At 43.2% G+C, this 25000-nt stretch overlaps 2 protein-coding genes across 2 annotated transcripts in view; both read right to left on the bottom strand.

Moving 5' to 3' along the window:
- Nucleotides 1–13482, bottom strand: part of lcp2a (lymphocyte cytosolic protein 2a) — a 17914-nt gene extending 4432 nt beyond the window's left edge. The window contains 17 exon segments of the mRNA XM_029448997.1: nucleotides 3129–3216; nucleotides 3300–3315; nucleotides 3395–3413; nucleotides 3553–3644; nucleotides 3646–3667; nucleotides 4316–4335; nucleotides 4604–4629; nucleotides 4774–4851; nucleotides 5204–5261; nucleotides 5342–5427; nucleotides 5514–5706; nucleotides 6392–6432; nucleotides 6976–7001; nucleotides 7179–7244; nucleotides 10674–10720; nucleotides 10837–10899; nucleotides 13106–13482. Of these exon segments, the coding sequence (XP_029304857.1) occupies nucleotides 3129–3216; nucleotides 3300–3315; nucleotides 3395–3413; nucleotides 3553–3644; nucleotides 3646–3667; nucleotides 4316–4335; nucleotides 4604–4629; nucleotides 4774–4851; nucleotides 5204–5261; nucleotides 5342–5427; nucleotides 5514–5706; nucleotides 6392–6432; nucleotides 6976–7001; nucleotides 7179–7244; nucleotides 10674–10720; nucleotides 10837–10899; nucleotides 13106–13183 (1019 nt within the window). The 5' untranslated portion in view covers nucleotides 13184–13482.
- A 3042-nt stretch (nucleotides 13483–16524) lies between these two features.
- zmat2 (zinc finger, matrin-type 2) lies at nucleotides 16525–21308 on the bottom strand. The gene is made up of 6 exons (XM_029448336.1): nucleotides 21250–21308; nucleotides 18848–18947; nucleotides 18287–18410; nucleotides 17962–18035; nucleotides 17675–17820; nucleotides 16525–17169 (listed from the first exon to the last, which is right to left on the bottom strand). The coding sequence occupies exons 1-6, from the start codon at nucleotides 21265–21267 to the stop codon at nucleotides 17026–17028; spliced, it is 606 nt and encodes a 201-aa protein (XP_029304196.1). The 5' UTR covers nucleotides 21268–21308; the 3' UTR covers nucleotides 16525–17025.
- Between the last annotated feature and the right edge of the window lie 3692 nt (nucleotides 21309–25000).

Raw genomic sequence — 25000 nt, 5'->3', positions numbered from 1 at the left:
TCTCGCTAAATCCTCAATTCTTTACGCTCCGTTCGGCTCTGCTAATGTTAGCTGCTGTAGCTCGGCAACTAGCGATGGCATCTCCCTCTTCTGCTCTCTCCTGCTCGTTGTGTTTCATGTTTAGCTATTGCTCTGCCTCCTTTAGTGATAATGGTACGTGTATTAAATGTAGTTTATACGCAGGGTTGGAGGCGAGTTCTAGAGGGATAGATGAGCGGCTCCGCACCATGGCTAGTCAGCGGTTAGCAAGTGTAGCTGTTAGCAAGCCCCCTATAGCCGGTGCGGGCCGACCAGTGGTATCTCCTGTTAGCTGTCCCCCGGCGGGACCCGAGCAGCCGGGAGACTGGGTGACTGTCCGAAAGAAGTGTTATCAGAAGCCCACGGTTCACCACCAACCGCTTGCTGTTTCTAACAGATTCTCCCCACTCAGTGACACACCAGCTGAGAAGCCAACTCTGGTTATCGGTAGCTCAATTTTGAGATACGTTCATTTTCAGACACCAGCGACGACAGTCACGTGCATTCCTGGTGCCAGAGCGGGCGACATAGAAGCACATTTGAAACTGCTGGCTGAGGCTAAACGTAAATACAGTAAGATTGTTATTCACGTCGGCGGTAATGACATGCGATTGCGTCAATCGGAGTGTACTAAAGTTAATGTGGAGTCGGTGTGTACATTTGCCAAAACAATGTCGGACTCCATAGTTTTCTCTGGTCCTCTGCCAAATCTTTTGAATGATGACATGTTTAGCCGCATGTCATCATTCCGTCGCTGGCTCTCACGGTGGTGTCCAGATAATGATGTGGGCTTCGTAGACAATTGGCGGACTTTCTGGGGAAGACCTGGTCTGATTAGGAGTGACGGCATCCATCCTACTTTGGCTGGAGCAGATCTCATATCCAATAATATTACAAAGTGTATTAGTGGACCTAATCCATGACAACCCAGAGTTGAGACCAGGAGACAGAGTTGCAGTCTTACACACTTCTCTGTGCTTCTTTCTGGGCAGTCACCCACTCAAATCCCCATAGTGACTGTGTCTGCCCCACGACCACTGAAACTAATCAAGTCTATGGTTAACAGAAGAGGAGTTATACATGAAAACCTAATTAAAATAAACACCGCTGCAAAAGTGCAACTAAATCGAAACATTAAATGTGGGCTCTTAAACATCAGATCTTTATCAACGAAAGCTGGATTGGTAAATGATTTAATATCAGATAATAAGATTGATTTATTTTGTCTCACTGAAACCTGGCTGAGACATGAAGAATATGTCAGTCTAAATGAATCTACTCCACCTGGTCATATTAATACTCACATTCCTCGAGGTACTGGCCGAGGAGGTGGAGCTGCGGCCATATTTGATTCAAACCTCCTGATCAATCCTAAACCTAAACTAAACTATAACTCTTCTGAAAGCCTTGTTCTTACGCTCTCAAACCCAACATGGAAACAATAAAGCCAGTTTTATTAGTTACTGTGTACCGCCCTCCTGGTCCTTGTACCCTTAATTAACACCTCGTTATTAAATATGATCAACCTGTCTCTATTATCTGGCTACGTACCACAATCCTTTAAAGTAGCTGTAATAAAACCACTTCTTAAAAAGCCTGGTCTTGATCCAGAGGTTTTAGCCAACTATAGGGCTAAACATCCAACAGCAGTGTGTGTTACAGTGTGTGTGTGTGTGTGTGTGTGTGTGTGTGTGTGTGTGTGTGTGTGTGTGTGTGTTAGTGTGTGTGTGTGTGTGTGTGTGTTACAGTGTGTGTGTGTGTGTTAGTGTGTGTTACAGTGTGTGTTACAGTGTGTGTGTGTTACAGTGTGTGTTACAGTGTGTGTTACAGTGTGTGTGTTACAATGTGTGTTACAGTGTGTGTGTTACAGTGTGTGTGTGTGTGTTACAGTGTGTGTTACAGTGTGTTACAGTGTGTGTTACAGTGTGTGTTACAGTGTGTGTTACAGTGTATGTGTGTGTTAGTGTGTGTGTTAGTGTGTGTTACTGTGTGTGTTACAGTGTGTGTGTGTTACAGTGTGTGTTACAGTGTGTGTTACAGTGTGTGTTACTGTGTGTGTTACTGTGTGTGTTACAGTGTGTGTCTGTTACAGTGTGTGTGTTACAGCGTGTGTTACAGTGTGTGTGTGTGTGTGTGTGTTACAGCGTGTGTTACAGTGTGTGTTAATGTGTGTTACAGTGTGTGTTACAGTGTGTGTTACAGCATGTGTTACAGTGTGTGTTACAGTGTGTGTTACAGTGTATGTGTGTTAGTGTGTGTAACAGCAGTGTGTGTTACAGTGTGTGTTATAGCGTGTGTGTTGCAGTGTGTGTTAGTGTGTGTTACAGCATGTGTTACAGTGTGTGTTACAGCAGTGTGTGTTACAGTGTGTGTTAGTGTGTGTTACAGCAGTGTGTGTTACAGTGTGTGTTACAGCAGTGTGTGTTAGTGTGTGTAACAGCAGTGTGTGTTACAGTGTGTGTTATAGCGTGTGTGTTACAGTGTGTGTTAGTGTGTGTTACAGCAGTGTGTGTTACAGTGTGTGTTACAGCGTGTGTGTTACAGTGTGTGTTACAGCAGTGTGTGTTAGTGTGTGTTACAGCAGTGTGTGTTACAGTGTGTGTTATAGCGTGTGTGTTACAGTGTGTGTTACAGCAGTGTGTGTTGCAGTGTGTGTTAGTGTGTGTTACAGCGTGTGTTACAGTGTGTGTTACAGCAGTGTGTGTTACAGTGTGTGTTACAGCAGTGTGTGTTACAGTGTGTGTTATAGCAGTGTGTGTTACAGTGTGTGTTATAGCGTGTGTGTTACAGTGTGTGTTAGTGTGTGTTACAGCAGTGTGTGTTAGTGTGTGTTACAGCAGTGTATGTTACAGTGTGGTGTCCCACAGGGCTCCATCCTTGGACCACTTTTATTCCTCATTTATTGATTTGATTAAGCAAATATGTCCGACATAGTTTCTCCTAAAATGTTTTCAGTAGAGTTGATTTCTTCAGCTCTTGTTTTCAGTATCCTTGTTAGTTGTTATTTAGTTGATGACGCATTTTAGTCTCAGTAAAAAAAAAAATGTATTCAATGAAAATAGTTTCAGGGATGAGATTATATTAAAAACGTTCTGATTCTGTGTCTTAACCTGTCTCCTTGGCGTGAGGGGAGCCCGGGGAGCCCGATGCGTGGGGGCTGACTTTTATTGTGGAGGGGGAAGGTGTTGTGTTTAGGAGCTGGAAGAGAGAAGAAGAGTTTAAAGAATCATTTTGATATGTTTCAATATGTCTGTTTGTGAAATGAAAAATAAAACTGTCACCTTCATCGTGTGTTTGCTGATGAGAGAGAAGAAAAGGATCAGACATCATTCTGGACAAATTCACTATGAAAATAAAACTGTCAGGACAAACGTACCTCTCTCCTCGCGTCAAACCTGTCGAACCAAACCACACGACACAACGGGTTATTATGGAACAACTTGAACAAGCTGATGCTTTATCATGAAGAATGATTCATTGGGTTTAAAGCGTGTTTAGAAGCTTCAATATTTTAACGTGAGATGATTTAATGACCTGTTTGCAGGAGGAGGTCTAGCTGAGGAGTTGCTCCTGCTGACGGAGGTGGAGGGCGGAGGAACAACCGGAGGTTTGGACCAGGCGGGGGGGGTCGGGGCCGTCCGGCTGAGGCCTGAACAAAATGAAGATTCAAATTGAAATGTTTTCGCGTCAACCTTAATTAATATAACTTCCTGTGGCCGGTAACTTGACGAATCCCTACTGACTATGTTTGATATAATACAGTGTCATCCGCATCACATCACAACACTTTTCATTCAGATATACTGTTCAAATGTTTTACGCTCATTTCTCTTTATTGTATATTTTCTTTATTTTATAATAGTTTTTAAATATTTATTTTATTTCAATACTTGCTTAAAACAAATTGCTTGTATGTGAAAACCTACTAACCTAACCCTAACCCTACAAATAGATATAAATAGAGATTTTATTTGGATAAAACTGATATTTTTCCCCTTCGATTGGAAAAATATATTTGTTTTCTAAATATCTCCGTCCACACGAGTACGAAACTACTCAAAACGCTCACCGGGCGAGCATGTGGCGATAAAGTCTACGTCAACGATTCATCAAATACCACAGAAGAAGATTCTGAACATGCTCAGTGAGCATGTCTGTGTGTCTGTGTGTCTGGACGAGGGGAACCAGAACCACGCTCCAAATGATCAGTAGACATGAGCGACAATACCGTTTATTTAGGGCCTTGTGCCACTTTATTGATCCCAAATAAATATGATAACAGTTTGTCTGTACTTACCTCCAAGAGTGTGAGCCTGGCTGGAGGAAACAGAAATAAAGTTAAAAAAATAAAGACCAAAAGTTCAAAGTAAAAATGTAATTAAATACAAGTTGCATGAACGTTTTTTGCGTGTCGGTTGTGAGTGGCGTTCCTCAAGGTCCCGTTCTAGGTCCCTTTTTGTTTTTATTTTTTACTCGTAGATATATGAATAACATTCATTATAACTAGCTTCAGCCCACATTATTTTGAGTATATTTACATTGATAACCGCTGTGTGTTGTTTAATAAAGCTTATTTAAACCTCACCTTGTCCACCGTGCTGGGATGAGGTCCTGTGGAGAACATTAAAACATCTCATTATAAATTGATGCTCATTATGTCACATTTCGTTGAATCTTTTGTTCGGGTGACAGTAAGGAAGTTTAACCAAAGGAAGGAAATCGTCGATAGTTAAAAGCAGAAACATCTTGTTCCACCTCTGACGGGGGACCGGTTGGATCTTGAACCTCGGCCCGGTTTGTTGCCACGAAAGATCTGCGGCGGATCTGGAGGAACTAAACAGATCGATGTAAAACTATTAACTATACACGTAAAACAATTACAAAGTACATGAAGTACAGATACACATACTTTGATAATGAAGGAAACTTTTAAAATGTAATTGTTAAACATTAACTTTATACAATATAATATTTTAATTTCTAAATCACATGAGGTCCCCTGGTGGGTCTCACTGAAGGATATTATATATACATATCATATATTAAATCATATTATATATACATATATATATATATATATATCATATGATTTATATATATGAATTAATATATTATATAATACATACAGTATAATTATACATATATATTACGATTCAGTTTCATGTGTTTGAGTAAAGAGACTCACATTTTCTCCCCCCGCTGTGTGGGGAGAGGTCTCTTCTGGAGGAGGGGGGCTCGCCTGGCTGCACACACACACACACACGAGAGGTTAATTTAGCGCTAAAGTTTAAAATCATTATTTGAGTATTTAAATGAAACTCACCACCCGGGGAGACGGTGCAGACAAGGTGGAGGCGGGGGGGCGGGGACACACAGCAGGGGGGGGGCCTCTGGAGGTCACATGGCTGTCTACACACACACACACACACAGCTATTGTTAGGTATTAACAGTTTGATGTGTTAAAACTTACAGCAGGTGTTTGTGCTGCAGGTACCGATGTACTCGCTGTCTCCGATGGGCAGCGTGGGGCACAGCTTGTGGGCCAGGTCCTCTGGAGGTTCGGAGGGGGGGGGCTCGTAGTCGTTGGCCCCGTCCAGGTCATCGTTTGGGGACTCGTAGTCTCCGACGCTGCCCTCCTCGTCCCCGCTGTACGGACTCTCATAGTCATCGTCAAACTCTTCATCATCCTGAGGACGTGTTATAAGTATTCACAGAATTTACTGCATGTATATATATATATATAAATAAATATACATAAATATATATATACATAAATATATATAAATATACATAAATATACACACATATACATATATATATTTATATAATATATATATATATAAATATACATATCAATATATATAAATATATATATATATAAATATACATATAAATATATATATATATATATATAAATATACATATAAATATATATATATATATATATATATATATATATATATAAAAATATACATATTAATATATATAATATACATATAAATATAAATATATATAAATATACATATATAAATATACATATAAATATATATATAAATATATATAAATATACATATAAATAAATATACATACATAAATATACACATATATATATATATATATATATATATATACATAAATATACACATATATACATATATATATATATATATATATATATATATACATATATATATATATATACATATATAAATACATATATATATATATATATATATATATATATATACATATATATAAATATAAATATATATAAATATGTATATTTTTATATATATATACATATACATAATAATATATTATAAATACAGTACCTGAGAAAAGAGGAAAATAAAATTGAAATGTTAAACTTACAAACTCGTCTTCAGCCCAACCCTGAACATCAGCAGCTGTTTCTGCAGAGGAGAAAGCTGAATACATCAATAATTATATATTTATATATCTATATATTTACATATTAATAAATGTAAATATTTATACATCTATACATTTATATATTTATATATTAATACATTTATATATGTATACATCTATATATTTATATATTAATACATTTATATATTTATAAATGTATATATTTATATATTTATATATTAATAAATGTATACATCTATACATCTATATATTTATATATCTATATATTCATATATTAATACATTTATATATTTACAATATAAACTTTATTCATCGTCAGACGATCGGTTCAGGTGTTGCAGCGCGACGACAGAAATAAATAATTAGTTTATGAGTTTATAAAAATAGGAGTGTTTGTCTGCACTAATATAAACATATAAATATGATAAAACATTAGAACAAATTAACTTTAATATAACATGAAATATATAGTATAGAATATAATAAATAATAAATATTGCAAAGAATCCCTTTGACCCAACATGAGAAGGTTAATAATAAATTAATACAAATAGAATTCATACCTGGTTCATTATATTTGGGCGTCAATCTGTGAAGGAAAGAAAGATTATAAAAAATAATATTAATAACAATAGTATGTATTGTGTATATAAATATATATAATAATAATAATAATAATATAAAAATAATAATTATATAATATTTATATATAATAATTATAATAATAATATATAATAATAATAATAATAATAAAAGGGGCTGTCACTTTTTCCGAAACAGGCCTCTCCTCTCCTCCTTCTTGCTGATCTCGGTGCTGATCTTCGAGATCATCCTGAGGACAAAGAAGGTTTAAACTGTTCTTCAGTAACAATCAAACAAACGCTGCTTAACGCTGCAAACCTACGACGAGGATCAGGTACAAATACAGACAATAATATTCAGATTAAAGTACGAGATGATCAAAAACATCATCCATCCATCGTCTACCGCTTATCCGGGATCGGGTCGCGGGGGCAGCAGCTCCAGTAAGGAACCCCAATCTTCCCTTCTCTGGGCCACATCCTCCAGCTCCGACTGGGGGATCCTGAGGCGTTCCCAGGCCAGTGAGGAGATATAATCTCTCCACCGAGTCCTGGGTCTTCCCCGGGGTCTCCTCCCAGCTGGACGTGCCTGGAACACCTCCCTAGGGAGGCGCCCAGGTGGCATCCTTACTAGATGCCCGAACCACCTCAACTGGCTCCTTTCAACGTAAAGGAGCAGCGGCTCTACTCCGAGTCTCTCACGGATGGCTGAGCTTCTCACTCTATCTCTAAGGGAGACGCCAGCCACCCGTCTGAGAAAACCCATTTCGGCCGCTTGTACCCGTGATCTCGTTCTTTTGGTCATGACCCAGCCTTCAGGACCATAGGTGAGGGTAGGAACGAAGATCGACCGGTAGATTGAGAGCTTTGCCTTCTGGCTCAGCTCTCTTTTCGTCACAACGGTGCGGTAAAGTGACTATAATACCGCCCCCGCTGCTCCGATTCTCCGGCCAATCTCTCGCTCCATTGTCCCCTCACTCGCGAACAAGACCCCGAGGTACTTGAACTCCTTCACTTGGGGTAATGGCTCATTCCCTACCCGGAGTAGGCAAACCACCGGTTTCCTGCTGAGAGCCATGGCCTCAGATTTGGAGGTGCTGATCCTCATCCCAACCGCTTCACACTCGGCTGCGAACCGATCCAGTGACTGTTGAAGGTCACAGACCGATGATGCCAAAAGGACCACATCATCTGCAAAGAGCAGCGATGAGATCCTCAGGTCACCGAACTGCAACCCCTCTCCTCCACGACTACGCCTCGATATCCGGACACAACTCTCGCTTTGGGCGTACAGGGATTGGATGGCCCTCAAAAGTGACCCCCTCACCCCATACTCCCGCAGCACCTCCCACAGTATCACCCAGGGGACCCGGTCATACGCCTTCTCCAGATCCACAAAACACATGTAGACCGGATCGGGCGTACTCCCAGGCCCCCTCCAGGATCCTTGCGAGAGTGAAGAGTTGGTCCGTTGTTCCACGACCAGGACGGAATCCGCATTGTTCCTCTTCAATCAGAGGTTCGACTACCGGCCGAACCCTCCTTTCCAGTACCTTGGAGTAGACTTTACCAGGGAGGCTGAGAAGTGTGATACCCCTGTAGTTGGCACACACTCTCTGGTCCCCCTTTTTAAATAGGGGAACCACCACCCCGGTCTGCCAACCCCTAGGCACTGTCCCAGACTTCCACGCAATGTTGACGAGGCGTGTCAACCAAGACAGCCCCTCAACACCCAAAGCCTTCAGCATTTTTGGACGGATCTCATCAACCCCTGCGGCTTTGCCACTGTGGAGTTGTTTGACTACCTCAGTGACTTCCACCAGGGAAATTGACGATGATCCCCCATCAGCTTCCAGCTCTGCCTCTACCATAGAGGGCGTGTTAGTCGGATTCAGGAGTTCCTCAAAGTGCTCCTTCCACCGGCCGATAACCTTCTCAGTTGAAGTCAGCAGGGTCCCACCCTTGCTGTACACAGCTTGGATGGTTCCTCGCTTCCCCCTCCTGAGGTGCCGGATGGTTTTCCAGAAGCACCTTGGTGCCGACCGAAAGTCCTTCTCCATAGCTTCTCCGAACTTCTCCCACACCCGCTGCTTTGCTTCTGACACGGCAGAAGCTGCCGCCCTTCTAGTCCTTCGATACCCTGCAACTGTTTCTGGAGTCCTCCCGGATAACATAACCCGGAAGGACTCCTTCTTCAGTCGGACGGCTTCCCTGACCACCGGGGTCCACCACGTTGTTCGAGGGTTACCGCCCCTTGAGGCACCTAAGACCTTGAGACCACAGCTCATCACCGCAGCTTCAGCAATAGAGGTTTTGAACATCGCCCACTCAGGTTCAATTCCCCCAACCTCCACAGGGATGGCTGAAAAGCTCCGCCGGAGGTGTGAGTTAAAGATCCCCAGGACAGGAGCTTCCTCCAGACGTTCCCAGTTCACCCGCACTACCCGTTTGGGTTTACCAGGTCTGTCCAGAGTCTTCCCCCACCCCTTGATCCAACTCACCACCAGATGGTGATCAGTCGACAGCTCCGCCCCTCTCTTCACCCGAGTGTCCAAAACATGCGGCCTCAGGTCAGATGATACGATTACGAAATCGATCATTGACCTTTGGCCTAGGGTGCTCTGGTACCACGTGCACTTATAAGCATCCTTATGTTCGAACATGGTGTTTGTTATGGCCATTCCATGGCTAGCACAGAAGTCCAACAACAAACGACCGTTCGGGTTTAGATCAGGGAGGCCCTTCCTCCCAATCACGCCTCTCCAGGTGTCTCCATCGTTTCCCACGTGTGCGTTGAAGTCTCCCAGCAAGACTACGGAGTCCCCTACTGGAGCCCCCTGCAGGGCTCCATTCAGGGTCTCCAAGAAGGCCGAATACTCAGAACTGCGGTTTGGGGCATAGGCACAAACAACAGTCAGAGTTTTCCCCCCATAACCCGAAGGCGTAGGGAGGCGACCCTCTCGTCCACCGGGATAAACTCCAACGTAGCGGCGCTCAGCCGGGGACTTGTGAGTATCCCCACCCCCGCCCGACGCCTCACACCTTGGGCAACTCCGGAGAAGAATAGAGTCCAACCCCTATCCAGGAGTACTGTTCCAGAGCCAAGTTTGTGCGTGGAGGTAAGCCCCACCAGATCCAACTGGTAGCGATCCACCTCCCGCACTAGTTCCGGCTCCTTCCCCCACAGAGAGGTGATGTTCCACGTCCCCAGAGCCAGCCTCTGCTGCCCAGGTCTGGTCCGTCGAGGTCCCTGACCATCACTGCCACCCGTGTGACAGCGCACCCGACCCCAGCGGTTTTTCCCATGAGTGGTGGGCCCACAGGATGGATGGATGGGAGACACCACGTAGCTTCTTCGGGCTGTGCCCGACCGGGCTCCGTGGCAAACCCGGCCACCAGGCGCTCGCTGTCGGGCCCTCCCTCTGGGCCTGGCTCCAGACGGGGGCCCCGGGCTTCCTCCGGGCAGGGTCTCTCCTTTCCTTTCCCTTTCTTTCATGAAGTCGTTTTTGAACCAATCAAAAACATCAAAACTATTGAATTACTTTAACTCTTAATCATTCCGTAGTTTATTCATCTCAGAAAATATTGGAGATTCTTCTCGTTAATTTTCCACTTTATTGTCAGACATTCCGAGTTGTTTGTCTCTGTGCATTTCTTCTGAATCATCCACCTGTACTTACGGAGCGTGAAGTTTGGGGAATTTCTGCAGATCGTTCTCGCTCAGATTCTGCGAAACCAGAGCAAAGTGTGTTTACATCATCGTGAGAACTTCAAAGTCTGAATCGTTTCTTTCTCTGACGTCAATAAATACTTCTAAATGTTTTAAAATGTTCATGAACTCACCACGAATCTGGAGCCGCTGATGGAGTTCTTCAACACCACTTTATCACAGCCGAACAGACTCATCTGCACACATGACACATAACATGTATACACATATACATTATGTCTTCTATTGTTTTTCATGTATTTATTTGTTTTATTGGATTATTGGTTCATTTTCGGCTTCTTTCTAAATGATGTTAACTTTTCTTTTTTGTTAATGTTAGTTTTTCTCGTGGCTTCTGTTCGGGTTCATCCTTCTTCACTTGGTGCTTCGAGTCCCTTTTAGTGTCCAAGTCATTAACAATGATGGAAGCTACTTCTAGTTCAGTGCTGCTGGGGCTTATTATTTACATGACATTTGCGTGACACGGTAACATGAACTTCAGCTCACGTTACCGCATCGGACCCGGTCTGGTTTCGCCCGCCTGGGTATCATGTCCGACTCAAAAGTAAATAAATAACAAAAAGGGCATTAACACGAGAAAGACTGCGCTCAGATGTTATGCAAACGGAACATTTCAAAATACTGTTTGAGATTCGAGCATGCCGATTATTGATCGTCGATTTACAAGCCGAAGGTTTGTGTTTCAAAGCTCTGGACCCGTTTTCCTTTGATATTCGTAAACACGAGGACGTAGCTCTGTGGCCGGAGCAGAGCTGGAGGCAGAATAATTCTCCAAACACGTTAGCTAACGCTGGCAAGTTTTGTTGGCTTGTTTTTTAACAACAGCTGAAAAAAAATACGAGTTTCTCTGAATATGTGCTCAATTACCTGCGGTGACCAGCCGACATTAACGCACCAGATAGAGACACTTCAGATGTCTGGAACTGTCGCACCGATGGTAATTATAGGAAGACTTCGACAGTTTGGTCTCTGGCCATACAACTAGTGTTCACTAAAGGAGTATGCTAGTCTCGCTTTTTCGCTTAATTTGCATCGTGACATATTCATCATTCTCTCAATTGACTTTACGAATTTGCTTCCAGTCCTGTGTGAAAATACCGTAAGAGAGTTACAATAGAAATCACCAAATGTTATTCCTCCTTGTTCCCCAATTCTGACAACACTTTGGACACATATCCAAGCCTCAAACACAAACGTTATCAGTGTGCGTTAACACGAAAACATTTTATTGAAGGACTCGCGTATTATTATCGCGTTTAACCATTTTTGTCTTAATATCATATTATATCATATTAATATCAACTTTTACGCAGATGACACAGTCTTGTGTACTTAAGCTTTATCAATACAATCTGACTTTTATCAGATGTCTCTGCAGAATCTTGTGTTTTATTTCGAAGGACCCATAATTCCAGTTCTTCCTGCCACGGGTTTACGCCAAACACCGTGGAATTACATCTTTGTTTACTTCTGTAAATCAGAGGTCTGTTTTTTTTGGTAAATCAATTCCTAGTACGAACACATAAGCCTCGTTTCCTGCACGGTGCTGCTCGACTCGCTTATTTTTTGTTTTCCATCGGTCACTTGTGGATGGTACCTGGTACTTTCTTTAGCACCACCTCAGTCGAGGTTCTGCAGACCTCTGATTGGTCTGAGAGAACCGTCACTAGCGCGTCACAGGACTTTTAAGTAGCAACAGAGATGGCATTTCTTTTTCAGATTTTTTTTAAATGGCAGCCGGCAGAACTACGGCGTCCAGCTGAAGAAGTGAAGACTCTCGTCTGTTGAAAGGATTCTGTTTACCTCATGTCTGTTGTTATTGTTGTTGTTGTTGTATTGAGATTGGTTTTAGCTATGAAAGGCTCTTTACAAATAAAATGTATTATTATTATTACAGGCAGCTGCAGCTGATTCCTCCACTGACTCTCCGCAGGGAACACACTTCGTAAATGGCCCGTCTTTAGGTTTTAGAAGTTATTTTCTTTCCTGCGATCATGTGAATGCGCCCGAGTGGCTGAGAGGCGGGTTAAAGGAAACGCTATGCGCTCGCTCTATGGATCCATGGATGCAGAAGATCAGGAATCTTTATACTTGAAAGTCAAACATTTTTGGCTTCATGCACTGCTGAGCAACTTTCACAGGGAAAAACGCAGCTCCGCCTCCAACGCTGTGTCCTTCAGCCATCCACGGGTTTCACCGGGACAAGCACAGTCAACCTGTTCTGACTAAAAATGGACTTTGAGGAGCTTTGAGAAAATCAGTTTGAGAATGAAAGCAAACGTTTCCTCGTCCGTGCAGAAGGTTTAACTTGTTGAGCTGCAGCAGGTTTGAAGTGTCATGACAGAAAACGATAGAGAGACAGAGTATGTGCGGAGGTCTCACCCTCTTCAGGTAGTCGGCCAGCTGCTGGGGGCTCCACTCCGTCACCTCCGCCCTGGACGGCACTCGCTCGGTGCTCATCCTGCTTCCTCAGAGACTCGCCGTCCGTCCAGCTGATGTCAAACCAAAGACTGGAGAGGAGACCAACATCTGAGAGTTTTATTCTGCGGGGCCTCGCTCGTCACCTTCCTGCCAAATGCAAACTTCTCTTAAAGACGAAAGAAGATAAGAAAATAAGAGCCAACCGTCTTCAGAAAGTTTCACTTCCTCAAAATCAACTCAGCGCTCGGAGAGAAGAAACCAGCCAGAGGAAAGAAAGGCAGGCTGACATGTCGGTGAGGAACCAAAATGGCTTCCTTCTCTCTCTTTCCTCCCTCCCTCCGTCTTAGAGGAAGTGACTGTGCAGGCCCCCCCTCCCCCCGTCTGACCACAGACAGGAACAGATGCTGCAGTTGCATCAACTTTCTGCAGCTGACAAGAAGCAGGCCTTTGGTAAAACCCAGAGAAGAAGCAGGAAGTGACTCTGGATCAGTTTCACAGCTTGTGTGATCTCTGCAGAGACTCTGAGCTGACCTGAGGTCGGATGAAGCTTCACACGTTCATCTGCAGCTTTGACAAGTTTCACTGGTGCTGAATATAATTAAGTGCAATTACTGCTGCTGTCCTTCAGTGCTCGTACTTTATGGAGGACGGAATCAGCCTAAACTAAAAACAAATGTAAAAAAGATTACTAAACGATAATAAACCATTAAATGTACCAAAAATAGAATTAAATATAAATGTAGGCATTAATTCATTGATAACATGTGACATACATTTTAATTAATGTTTTAATTTCAACCCTTTTTTATTGATTTACCTTTGCATTACCCCCCGGTATTTATTTATTTTCCTTTTTAATTCCTACCTTTAATTTATTTTATTAAATTTAAAAATGTATCTATTTATCATTTCCTTTTGCTTTTCACCCTCTTTTATTTCCCCAATTTTATTTATTTCTGCATTATTTTTGTCACAGTGCTTTACTTCCATTAAATGTACCAAAAGTAATATTAAGAATATATGTACTGTAGGTATGAATTAACTCATTGGTATTGTTTTACAGATTTATTATTTTTTAAGGCGCTCCTCTGACTCCATAATTTGGACTAAACAAACTATTTTCACAAATCAAACAATCATTTGATAAAACAGAAAGTTCAATACGTGATGGGTATTTAAACTTTTCTTTAAAGTATTTTTAATTTTAATACTTTAAGTGAATTGAACTGTAAACATGATGTAAGTTTAATAAGTTCTGTTTCACTAATTAAAGGATGAATGTGAATTTATTTAAAACTTTATTTCTCACATCCTCTTTTAACAGGTTTAGTTTCCTCAAGGGGTTAAAATATTTTTAAAGGTTTTAATCATCCAAACAATGCAACATAAAGTATAAAAATAAATCTAAATCAATTTAAAAAATAACTTTAAAAACACAAACATACATTTATTTTAAAAACACGGGAATTGTATAACCAACATTTTGTATCCTCTCTGGGAACCATCACCTTATCGTGGTGGAGAGGTTTGTGTGTCCCTATGAACCTGAGAACCTGAGAGACTAAGAATGGTTCAAAACGACTTCATGAAAAAAAAGGGAAAGGAAAGGAGAGACCCTGCCCGGAGGAAGCCCGGGGCCCCCGTCTGGAGCCAGGCCCAGAGGGAGGGCCCGACAGCGAGCGCCTGGTGGCCGTGTTTGCCACGTATCCCGGTCGGGCACAGCCCGAAGAAGCTACGTGGTGCCTCCCATCCATCCATCCTGTGGGCCCACCACTCATGGGAAAAACCGCTGGGGTCGGGTGCGCTGTCACACGGGTGGCAGTGATGGTCAGGGACCTCGACGGACCAGACCCGGGCAGCAGAGGCTGGCTCTGGGGACGTGGAACGTCACCTCTCTGTGGAGGAAGGAGCCGGAACTAGTGCGGGAGGTGGATCGCTACCAGTTGGATCTGGTGGGGCTTACCTCCACGCACAATCTTGGCTCTGGAACAGTACTCCTGGATAGGGGTTGGACTCTATTCTTCTCCGGAGTTGCCCAAGGTGTGAGGCGTCGGGCGGGGGTGGGGATACTCACAAGTCCCCGGCTGAGCGCCGCTACGTTGGACAAGAGGGTCCCCTCCATACGCCTTCGGGTTATGGGGGGGAAAACTCTGACTGTGCCCCAAACCGCAGTTCGGAGTATTCGGCCTTCTTGGAGACCCTGAATGGAGCCCTGCAGGGTTGGTTGACACGCCTCGTCAACATTGCGTGGAAGTCTGGGACAGTGCCTAGGGGGTGGCAGACCGGGGTGGTGGTTCCCCTATTTAAAAAGGGGGACCAGAGAGTGTGTGCCAACTACAGGGGTATCACACTTCTCAGCCTCCCTGGTAAAGTCTACTCCAAGGTACTGGAAAGGAGGGTTCGGCCGGTAGTCGAACCTCTGATTGAAGAGGAACAATGCGGATTCCGTCCTGGTCGTGGAACAATGGACCAACTCTTCACTCTCGCAAGGATTCTGGAGGGAGCCTGGGAGTACGTTTGTGGATCTGGAGAAGGCGTATGACCGGTTCCCCGGGTGATACTGTGGGAGGTGCTGCGGGAGTATGGGGCGAGAAGTAGTAGTCACTTCTGAGGGCCATCCAATCCCTGTACGCCCAAAGCGAGAGTTGTGTCCGGATACTCGGCAGTAAGTCGGACTCGTTCCCAGTGAATGTTGGCCTCCGCCAGGGCTGCGCTTTATCACCAATCCTGTTTGTGATTTTCATGGACAGGATATCGAGGCGTAGTCGTGGAGGAGAGGGGTTGCAGTTCAGTGACCTGAGGATCTCATCGCTGCTCTTTGCAGATGATGTGGCGTTGAAAGGAGCCAGTTGAGATGGTTCGGGCATCTAGTAAGGATGCCACCTGGGCGCCTCCCTAGGGAGGTGTTCCAGGCACGTCCAGCTGGGAGGAGACCCCGGGGAAGACCCAGGACTCGGTGGAGAGATTATATCTCATCACTGGGAACGCATCGGGATCCCCCAGTCGGAGCTGGAGGATGTGGCCCGGAGAAGGGAAGATTGGGGTTCCTTACTGGAGCTGCTGCCCCCGCGACCCGACCCCGGATAAGCGGTAGACGATGGATGAATGGAACATTTTGTATTTTCACTCTGTGGCTCAGCTGGGGATTTATTTTGAACTCCCAGCATGCACCTCTCTGCAGGTCATGTGACCGGTATTATCTCGTAATTTCCCAACTTTTGAGTTGAGATTTTCCACCTCTTCCTGTAACATTAAACTCTTATTTCGAGACTGTCAGATGTCGTAGTTTAACTGAAGTTAAGATTGACAGATGGTCCCTGAAGACAACATGAGAACATGTTTTTTGGTGATGCGTTCACTGACACAAACAGAGCTGATAATCAATTAGAAATAAAGAAAACGTGTTTATTAAAATCTGAATTTCTCCAACAGACAAACTGAACATGTTGAAAATAATAAGTTAAAACTGAATCTGTTTATAATTCAGTTCTTAAAAACATACTTATCCTCGTTTAACACTCAAAAATTCAGTTAAACTACAATTACATTTTTCATCAAAACTTTAAATTTAAACTTATAAACTATTTTTGTATGAAAAGCAACTTTTTCTGAAGGTGAAAATTACAAACTACCATTTTATCTGCATGAACTTGAACATGTCGCAGTAAATGTTGATTTTTGGTCCGTCTCTCACAGAGAAGATTAAAACAAACTTTAGAGCGCCTTCACCTTCACTTCCTCTCGTGTCTCCAACAGGAAGCTGCTGACTGAAACTATCACAATAAGAGCATGATTGAAGACAAAAGAGAAATATTTCCAGGATTAAAAGTCAGTTCAAACGGGCCGTTTCCTGACGCTCCTCGCCGCGGCGGCGCAGTGTGTCAGTGACTCTTCTTGGACGAGCCAAAGCCGGAGAATCCCATCACCGCCGCCATCTCGTCGTCCTCCTCGAAGTCCACATCCTCCTCTGCCCGCCGCTTCCTCTCCTTCTGCTTCTCCTTCTTGTAGGCCTTCGCCTTCTCCTCCTGCAGACACGGAGCAAGCGTCAGAAAACAGGGAAACTTTGCCGTCAACTAGTAGCGTCATGCTGCACACAGCAAGTCACATGGCGGCTGAATTAATCTGCAGCGGGATGAAGTCAAACTACACTCTGCCGCCATTTAATTATAAAACGTATGAAAAGGAAATAACGACATAAAGAAACCGATCAGTAAAAGATCTGCTGTTCGTTACTGAGCTTTTAGTTAAGAGCAGATTGTCACTGGTGAATATATATATATATATATATATATATATATATATATATATATATATATATATATATTAATATATATATATATATATATATATATATATATATTAATATTAATATTAATATATATATATATATATATTAATATTAATATATATATTAATATATATATATTAATATTAATATTAATATATATATATATATATATATATATATATATATATCTGAAATAATAAAGGATGTTGGAGTTATTGTCTACAGCCCCCCCTCCCCCTCACCTCCTCCCGCAGCTCCTTCATGCGCTCCTCAAAGTCGTACTCCTTCTGCTTCTCCTCCATCTTCTTCTTGTTCGCCTCGAAGCGTTTCTTCACCTGATCCAGAGACGAGCGCTCCACACGCATCGACATCCCCAAGTTCCTCTGGTCTGCTCACACACACACACACAGTTATATATATATATATATATATATATATATATATATATATATATATATATATATATATATATATATATATATATATATATATATATATATATACACACACACTTCAGATGTAAACTCACGTTTTTTGCCATTGATGTGATCCAGGAAGTTGATGGAGTCTTTCACAACGCAGTCGCAGACGTTACAGTAGTACCTGAAGAAGAAGAGAACACAGTCAAACATGTAACTAACAGATATCATGAAGCTTCCCCACTTCATGACTCACATCAACACAAGTGTTTAATATGTACATGAGGCGTTATGTAATGTAGCTGTTACACACACAGTTACACACACACACTCTCATGTTGCCATCGATCAGTTTGAGACGTTGAACTGATTCTTTAACTAAGAGGAATAATGTGAGGAGCGCCGGAGGTCTAGCTGTGAGAGAACTCTTCGTACCCGCCCATCTCCGCCTGAGGAGTGGTCTTTGTGATGACGATGGTCTTCCCCAGCTTGGACTCCAGATCCACTTTGTAGTCTCGGTGACGCAGGAGGTCCCGCTTAACCGGAGGAGCCACTTTCCCTGACGGAAGATAATAAATATAATAAGTTCATAAATCATTTCTCCAAACTGAAGATTCAAAACCGTTTCATGTTGACGGACATTTGGAAAATTAAAGAAGACAAAACACCCGAGAAATAATATTAAATACAGTCAATTTAATACTTAACATTATTTTAATTAGAATTAACAGGTAGAATTAATAAGCTGTGAATTAAAACCATGAAAGAAAAAAAGGCTATAATAAAATAAAATAAAAACCAACAGTTCACCAATTAAAAAAAGACACAAGTTCAAATCAATAAAAGACGTAAAAAATAAAAATGATTAGTGAATTATTTTATAAATAATAAAAATGTTCTTTATGTATAAGAGAGAAAAGGGGGGAAATGAATGACATACACAAACTGAATATTATAATGCAGGAGAACAGACGGAAGTTATGAATCATGTCTCACCATCTCTCCTCTCCCGGTCTCTCTCCTCAGACAATCGTTTCTGAGCCAGGTTTTCATACTCGTCTTTGTCCCACTTCCTACGGAAGTCATTCTTACTGGACTACAAGAGAAGAAGAAGAAGAAGAAGAAGAAAAACTTTTTAGAAAACCCTTAATTAATAATGTAAACAATCCTTAGTTGGGTTAGTATTTTATTTTGCATTGTGTTTTATCTTCTGGTAGATGACGATGATGATGATGATGATGATGACGATGAACAACGGGCTCCTTCTGATTTGAATAAAGTTAAATATCCGTTCTGTCATCATTTCATTTATTTAAAAATGTTTTGTTTTCTAATATTACCACATATACACATATTGACTCTGTGGTGGCATCAGCTATTCTTTATGGGGGGCCTCCCTATTGGACAACATGTCTCCCCCCCTCCAGGACACTTTGTCCTCACTGTGCAGCTCCTTCAGTGACAGGCTGCTTCACCCGCAGTGTCTCTCGGAGAGATACCGGAGGTCCTTTCTCTCTGCAGCGGTCAGACTGTACCATCACCACGGTCCCTGGTAGACCACCACACCGACAACACACTGTCCCACCGACGACACACTGTCCCACCGACGACACACTGTTCCACCGACGACACACTGTCCCACCGACGACACACTGTCCCACCGACGACACTCTGTCCCACCGACGACACTCTGTTCCACCGACACACTGTTCCACCACCAACACACTGTTCTACCACCAACACACTGTTCCACCAACACACTGTTCCAACAACACACTGTTCCACCAACAACACACTGTCCCACCGACAACACACTGTTCCACCAACACACTGTTCTACCAACAACACACTGTTCCACCAACAACACACTGTCCCACCGACGACACACTGTCCCACCGACGACACACTGTTCCACCAACACACTGTCCCACCAACACACTGTCCCACCAACACACTGTTCCACCGCCAACAACACACTGTTCCACCGCCAACAACACACTGTCCCACCACCAACACACTGTCCCACCGCCAACACACTGTCCCACCGCCAACACACTGTCCCACCGCCAACACACTGTCCCACCGCCAACGCACTGTCCCACCGACGACCCACTGTCCCACCGACGACACACTGTTCCACCGACGACACACTGTCCCACCGACGACACACTGTCCCACCGACGACACACTGTCCCACCGACGACACTCTGTTCCACCAACACACTGTTCCACCACCAACACACTGTTCCACCAACACACTGTTCCACCACCAACACACTGTTCCACCACCAACACACTGTTCCACCACCAACACACTGTTCCACCACCAACACACTGTTCCACCAACACACTGTCCCACCAACACACTGTCCCACCAACACACTGTTCCACCGCCAACAACACACTGTCCCACCGCCAACGCACTGTTCCACCACCAACACACTGTTCCACCAACACACTGTCCCACCAACACACTGTCCCACCAACACACTGTTCCACCGCCAACAACACACTGTCCCACCGCCAACGCACTGTCCCACCGACAACGCACTGTCCCACCGACAACGCACTGTCCCACCGACACACTGCCCCACCAACACACTGTCCCACCAACATGTTCTTTTGCTGTAACAACGTACATTTCCCCGCTGTGGGACTAATAAAGGATCTGGTTCTGATATTTTTTCAGATTTAGATTTTCAATATATTACATAAATCACTTTTCCTTTATTTATGGATTGATTATTTGTATTTCCTTTTTGTATGTATGTAATTCTTCTTCTTCTTGTTGTTGCTGGTTGTTTGTTGCGTTTTATTTTATTTTGTGCAGATGTTTAGCGAGTGTTTGTATAATTCATCTCAAGGGGTTTTATCCTGAGATTAAAGATATGTATTGATAGAATATTTACAATATTTATGAATATGTATATAATCTAAAACGCAAGTTTGATGCGTTTGTGATAATGACGCTTTTATTCTGAAGGAATCTGGCCGGAAGTCTTGTTGTTGTTGCTGCTAGCGGAGCTCAGGCTAACATTTAGAATTTATATTCTAGTTATATAGACATATATTAAACCAACACACAGACAAATGCTTCGTGAAACATTAGTTTTAAATGTTTAGTGAAACATCAGTTGTTATTGTTTCATGAAACACTAGTTTTACATTTGAAATAAAACCGGAAACGTTTACATTGTTTATCTGTTAGCAGGCTAGCTGTTGTTAGCCGTTAGCTGCGGCGCCGCTTCAGACGGTTTTTAAACCCGGTAAAGGAGTCGGTGTTGAGCCGTTAGCAGCTCTGGTAAACACTCACACACTGGCTGAAGTGAAAGTCACGAGACATTTGAGTAAACGTATATTTGTAACACTAAAACAAATCGATCAGATCAGAAACTCACCCCACTGCCGGACGCCATCTTGTTTCAGTAACAGAATACGGCTTGTCGTGGAATCAGAGCTCGTGTTTAAGAGACACCGCCGCCTGCCGGAGCGGAGTGTACTCTGCAACATCTCCTATAGTCATAGTATCTTTATCCTTTTACTGTATACTAACTCGATATTTCTATTCTTGTTATACAATTATTTACAATATTTATTTATTTTCTGTTCGATATCTGTGTTCTCATTATATTAATTTGTATACAAATATTTTGAACATTTGTACTGTAATTGTTATATTCTAGTCATATTCTTGTTATAGTTAGTATTTGTACAGTATATTTTCCATATTTCTATTGTATATTTATGTTCTTGTTACAGTATTTTTTATCGTATTTTCTATTGTAATTTTTCTCTTCTATATTCATGTTCTTGTTATAATTTGTTATGGAATTCTTTTCCATATTTTATAAAATCCTACAAGTACCTGGGTATTCACCTGAAGAATAAACTGGTCAGATAACAGCTGCTCTGTTCAAGAAGGGATAGAGCAGCTGAGGAGACTGAGGTCTTCTGGAGTGCAGGAGGCTCCTGAAGACCTTCTTTGACTCTGTGGTGGCATCAGCTGTTCTTTATGGAGGGGTCTGCTGGGGCAGCAGCATCTCTGCTGACAGGAAGACACTGAACAGACTGCTGAAGAAGGCCAGCTCTGTCCTGGGGAGGCCTCTGGACACTGTGGAGATGGTGGGAGATCCACCAACAACACACTGTTCCACCAACACATTGTTCCACCACCAACACACTGTTCCACCAACACATTGTTCCACCACCAACACACTGTTCCACCAACACACTGTTCCACCAACAACACACTGTTCCACAAACAACACACTGTTCCACCAACACATTGTTCCACCACCAACACACTGTTCCACCAACACATTGTTCCACCACCAACACACTGTTCCACCAACACACTGTTCCACCAACAACACACTGTTCCACCAACAGCACACTGTTCCACCAACACATTGTTCCACCACCAACACACTGTTCCACCAACAACACACTGTTCCACCAACACATTGTTCCACCACCAACACACTGTTCCACCAACACATTGTTCCACCACCAACACACTGTTCCACCAACACACTGTTCCACCAACAACACACTGTTCCACCAACAGCACACTGTTCCACCAACACATTGTTCCACCACCAACACACTGTTCCACCAACACACTGTTCCACCAACAACACACTGTTCCACAAACAACACACTGTTCCACCACCAACACACTGTTCCACCACCAACACACTGTTCCACCGACAACATACTGTTCCACCAACAACATACTGTTCCACCAACAACACACTGTTCCACCAACACACTGTTCCACCAACAGCACACTGTTCCACCAACAACATACTGTTCCACCAACAACACACTGTTCCACCAACAACACACTGTTCCACCAACAACACACTGTTCCACCAACACATTGTTCCACCACCAACACACTGTTCCACCAACACATTGTTCCACCACCAACACACTGTTCCACCAACACACTGTTCCACCAACAACACACTGTTCCACCAACACACTGTTCCACCAACAACACACTGTTCCACAAACAACACACTGTTCCACCACCAACACACTGTTCCACCACCAACACACTGTTCCACCGACAACATACTGTTCCACCAACAACACACGGTTGCACCAACAACACACTGTTCCACCAACAACACACTGTCCCACCAACAACACACTGTTCCACCAACAACACACTGTTCCACCAACAACACACTGTCCCACCAACAACACACTGTTCCACCAACAACACACTGTTCCAACAACAACACACGGTTCCACCAACAACACACTGTTCCACCAACAACACACGGTTGCACCAACAACACACTGTTCCACTAACACACTGTTCCACCAACAACACATTGTTCCACCAACAACACACGGTTGCACCAACAACACACTGTTCCACTAACACACTGTTCCACCAACAACACATTGTTCCACCAACAACACACGGTTGCACCAACAACACACTGTTCCACTAACACACTGTTCCACCAACAACACACGGTTCCACCAACAACACACTGTTCCACCAACAACACACTGTTCCACCACCAACACACTGTTCCACCAACAACACACTGGCCCACCACCAACACACTGTTCCACCAACAACACACTGTCCCACCAACAACACACTGTTCCACCACCAACACACTGTTCCACCGACAACACACTGTTTCACCGACAACACACTGTTCCACCGACAACACACTGTCCCACCGACAACACACTGTCCCAGCACCAACATAATGTTCCACCGACAACACACTGTTCCACCACCAACACACTGTTCCACCACCAACACACTGTTCCACCACCAACACACTGTTCCATCAACAACACACTGTTCCACCAACACACTGTTCCATCAACAACACACTGTTCCACCAACACACTGTTCCATCAACAACACACTGTTCCACTAACAACACACTGTTCCACCAACACACTGTTCCATCAACAACACACTGTTCCACCAACACACTGTTCCATCAACAACACACTGTTCCACCACCAACACACTGTTCCACCAACACACTGTTCCACTAACAACACACTGTTCCACCAACACACTGTTCCACCAACACACTGTTCCACTAACAACACACTGTTCCACTAACAACACACTGTTCCACCAACACACTGTTCCACTAACAACACACTGTTCCACCAACACACTGTTCCATCAACAACACACTGTTCCACCACCAACACACTGTTCCACCAACACACTGTTCCATCAACAACACACTGTTCCACCACCAACACACTGTTCCACCAACACACTGTTCCATCAACAACACACTGTTCCACCACCAACATACTGTTCCACCAACACACTGTTCCACTAACAACACACTGTTCCACTAACAACACACTGTTCCACCAACAACACACTGTTCCACCACCAACACATTGTTCCACCAACACACTGTTCCACCAACAACACACTGTTCCACCACCAACACACTGTTCCACCGACAACACACTGTTCCACCACCAACACACTGTCCCACCGACAACACACTGTTCCACCAACAACACACTGTTCCACCAACACACTGTTCCACCAACAACACACTGTTCCACCAACACACTGTTCCACCGACAACACACTGTTCCACCAACACACTGTTCCACCAACAACACACTGTTCCACCAACACACTGTTCAACCAACAACACACTGTTCCACCACCAACACACTGTTCCACCGACAACACACTGTTCCACCAACAACACACTGTTCCACCAACACACTGTTCCACTAACAACACACTGTTCCACCAACACACTGTTCCACCAACAACACACTGTTCCACCAACACACTGTTCCACCACCAACACACTGTTCAACCAACAACACACTGTTCCACCACCAACACACTGTTCCACCAACACACTGTTCCACCAACAACACACTGTTCCACCAACACACTGTTCCACTAACAACACACTGTGCAATATTCATCTTTATAAACTACTCAACTGCTTTGTACTTATATCACTTTTATTCTATTAAATTATTTTGTGCTCGTCTCTTTATTTCACATGTTCTTTTGCTGTAACAAGGTGTATTTCCCTGCTGTGGGACTAATAAAGGTTCTGGTGATGGTTGTTATTTTTCTTTTTATATCTATGTTCTTTTTATAGTATTTTT

This window comes from Cottoperca gobio, chromosome 14 (assembly GCF_900634415.1).
Source record: "Cottoperca gobio chromosome 14, fCotGob3.1, whole genome shotgun sequence".
Classification (NCBI taxonomy): Eukaryota; Metazoa; Chordata; class Actinopteri; order Perciformes; family Bovichtidae; genus Cottoperca; species Cottoperca gobio.
The sequence above is the reverse complement of the archived record's forward strand: the minus strand, read 5'-3'. Positions and strand labels throughout refer to the sequence as shown.

Bases quoted from the DNA above. Each gene is read 5' to 3' on its own strand.
- zmat2 (XM_029448336.1), bottom strand. The intron at 18,036-18,286 runs GTACGAAGAGTT...CTTCTTCTTCAG, and splicing joins CCTCAGGCGGAGATGGGCGG to GTACTACTGTAACGTCTGCG. The intron at 17,170-17,674 runs GTGAGGGGGAGG...CCGTGTCTGCAG, and splicing joins TGAAGGAGCTGCGGGAGGAG to GAGGAGAAGGCGAAGGCCTA.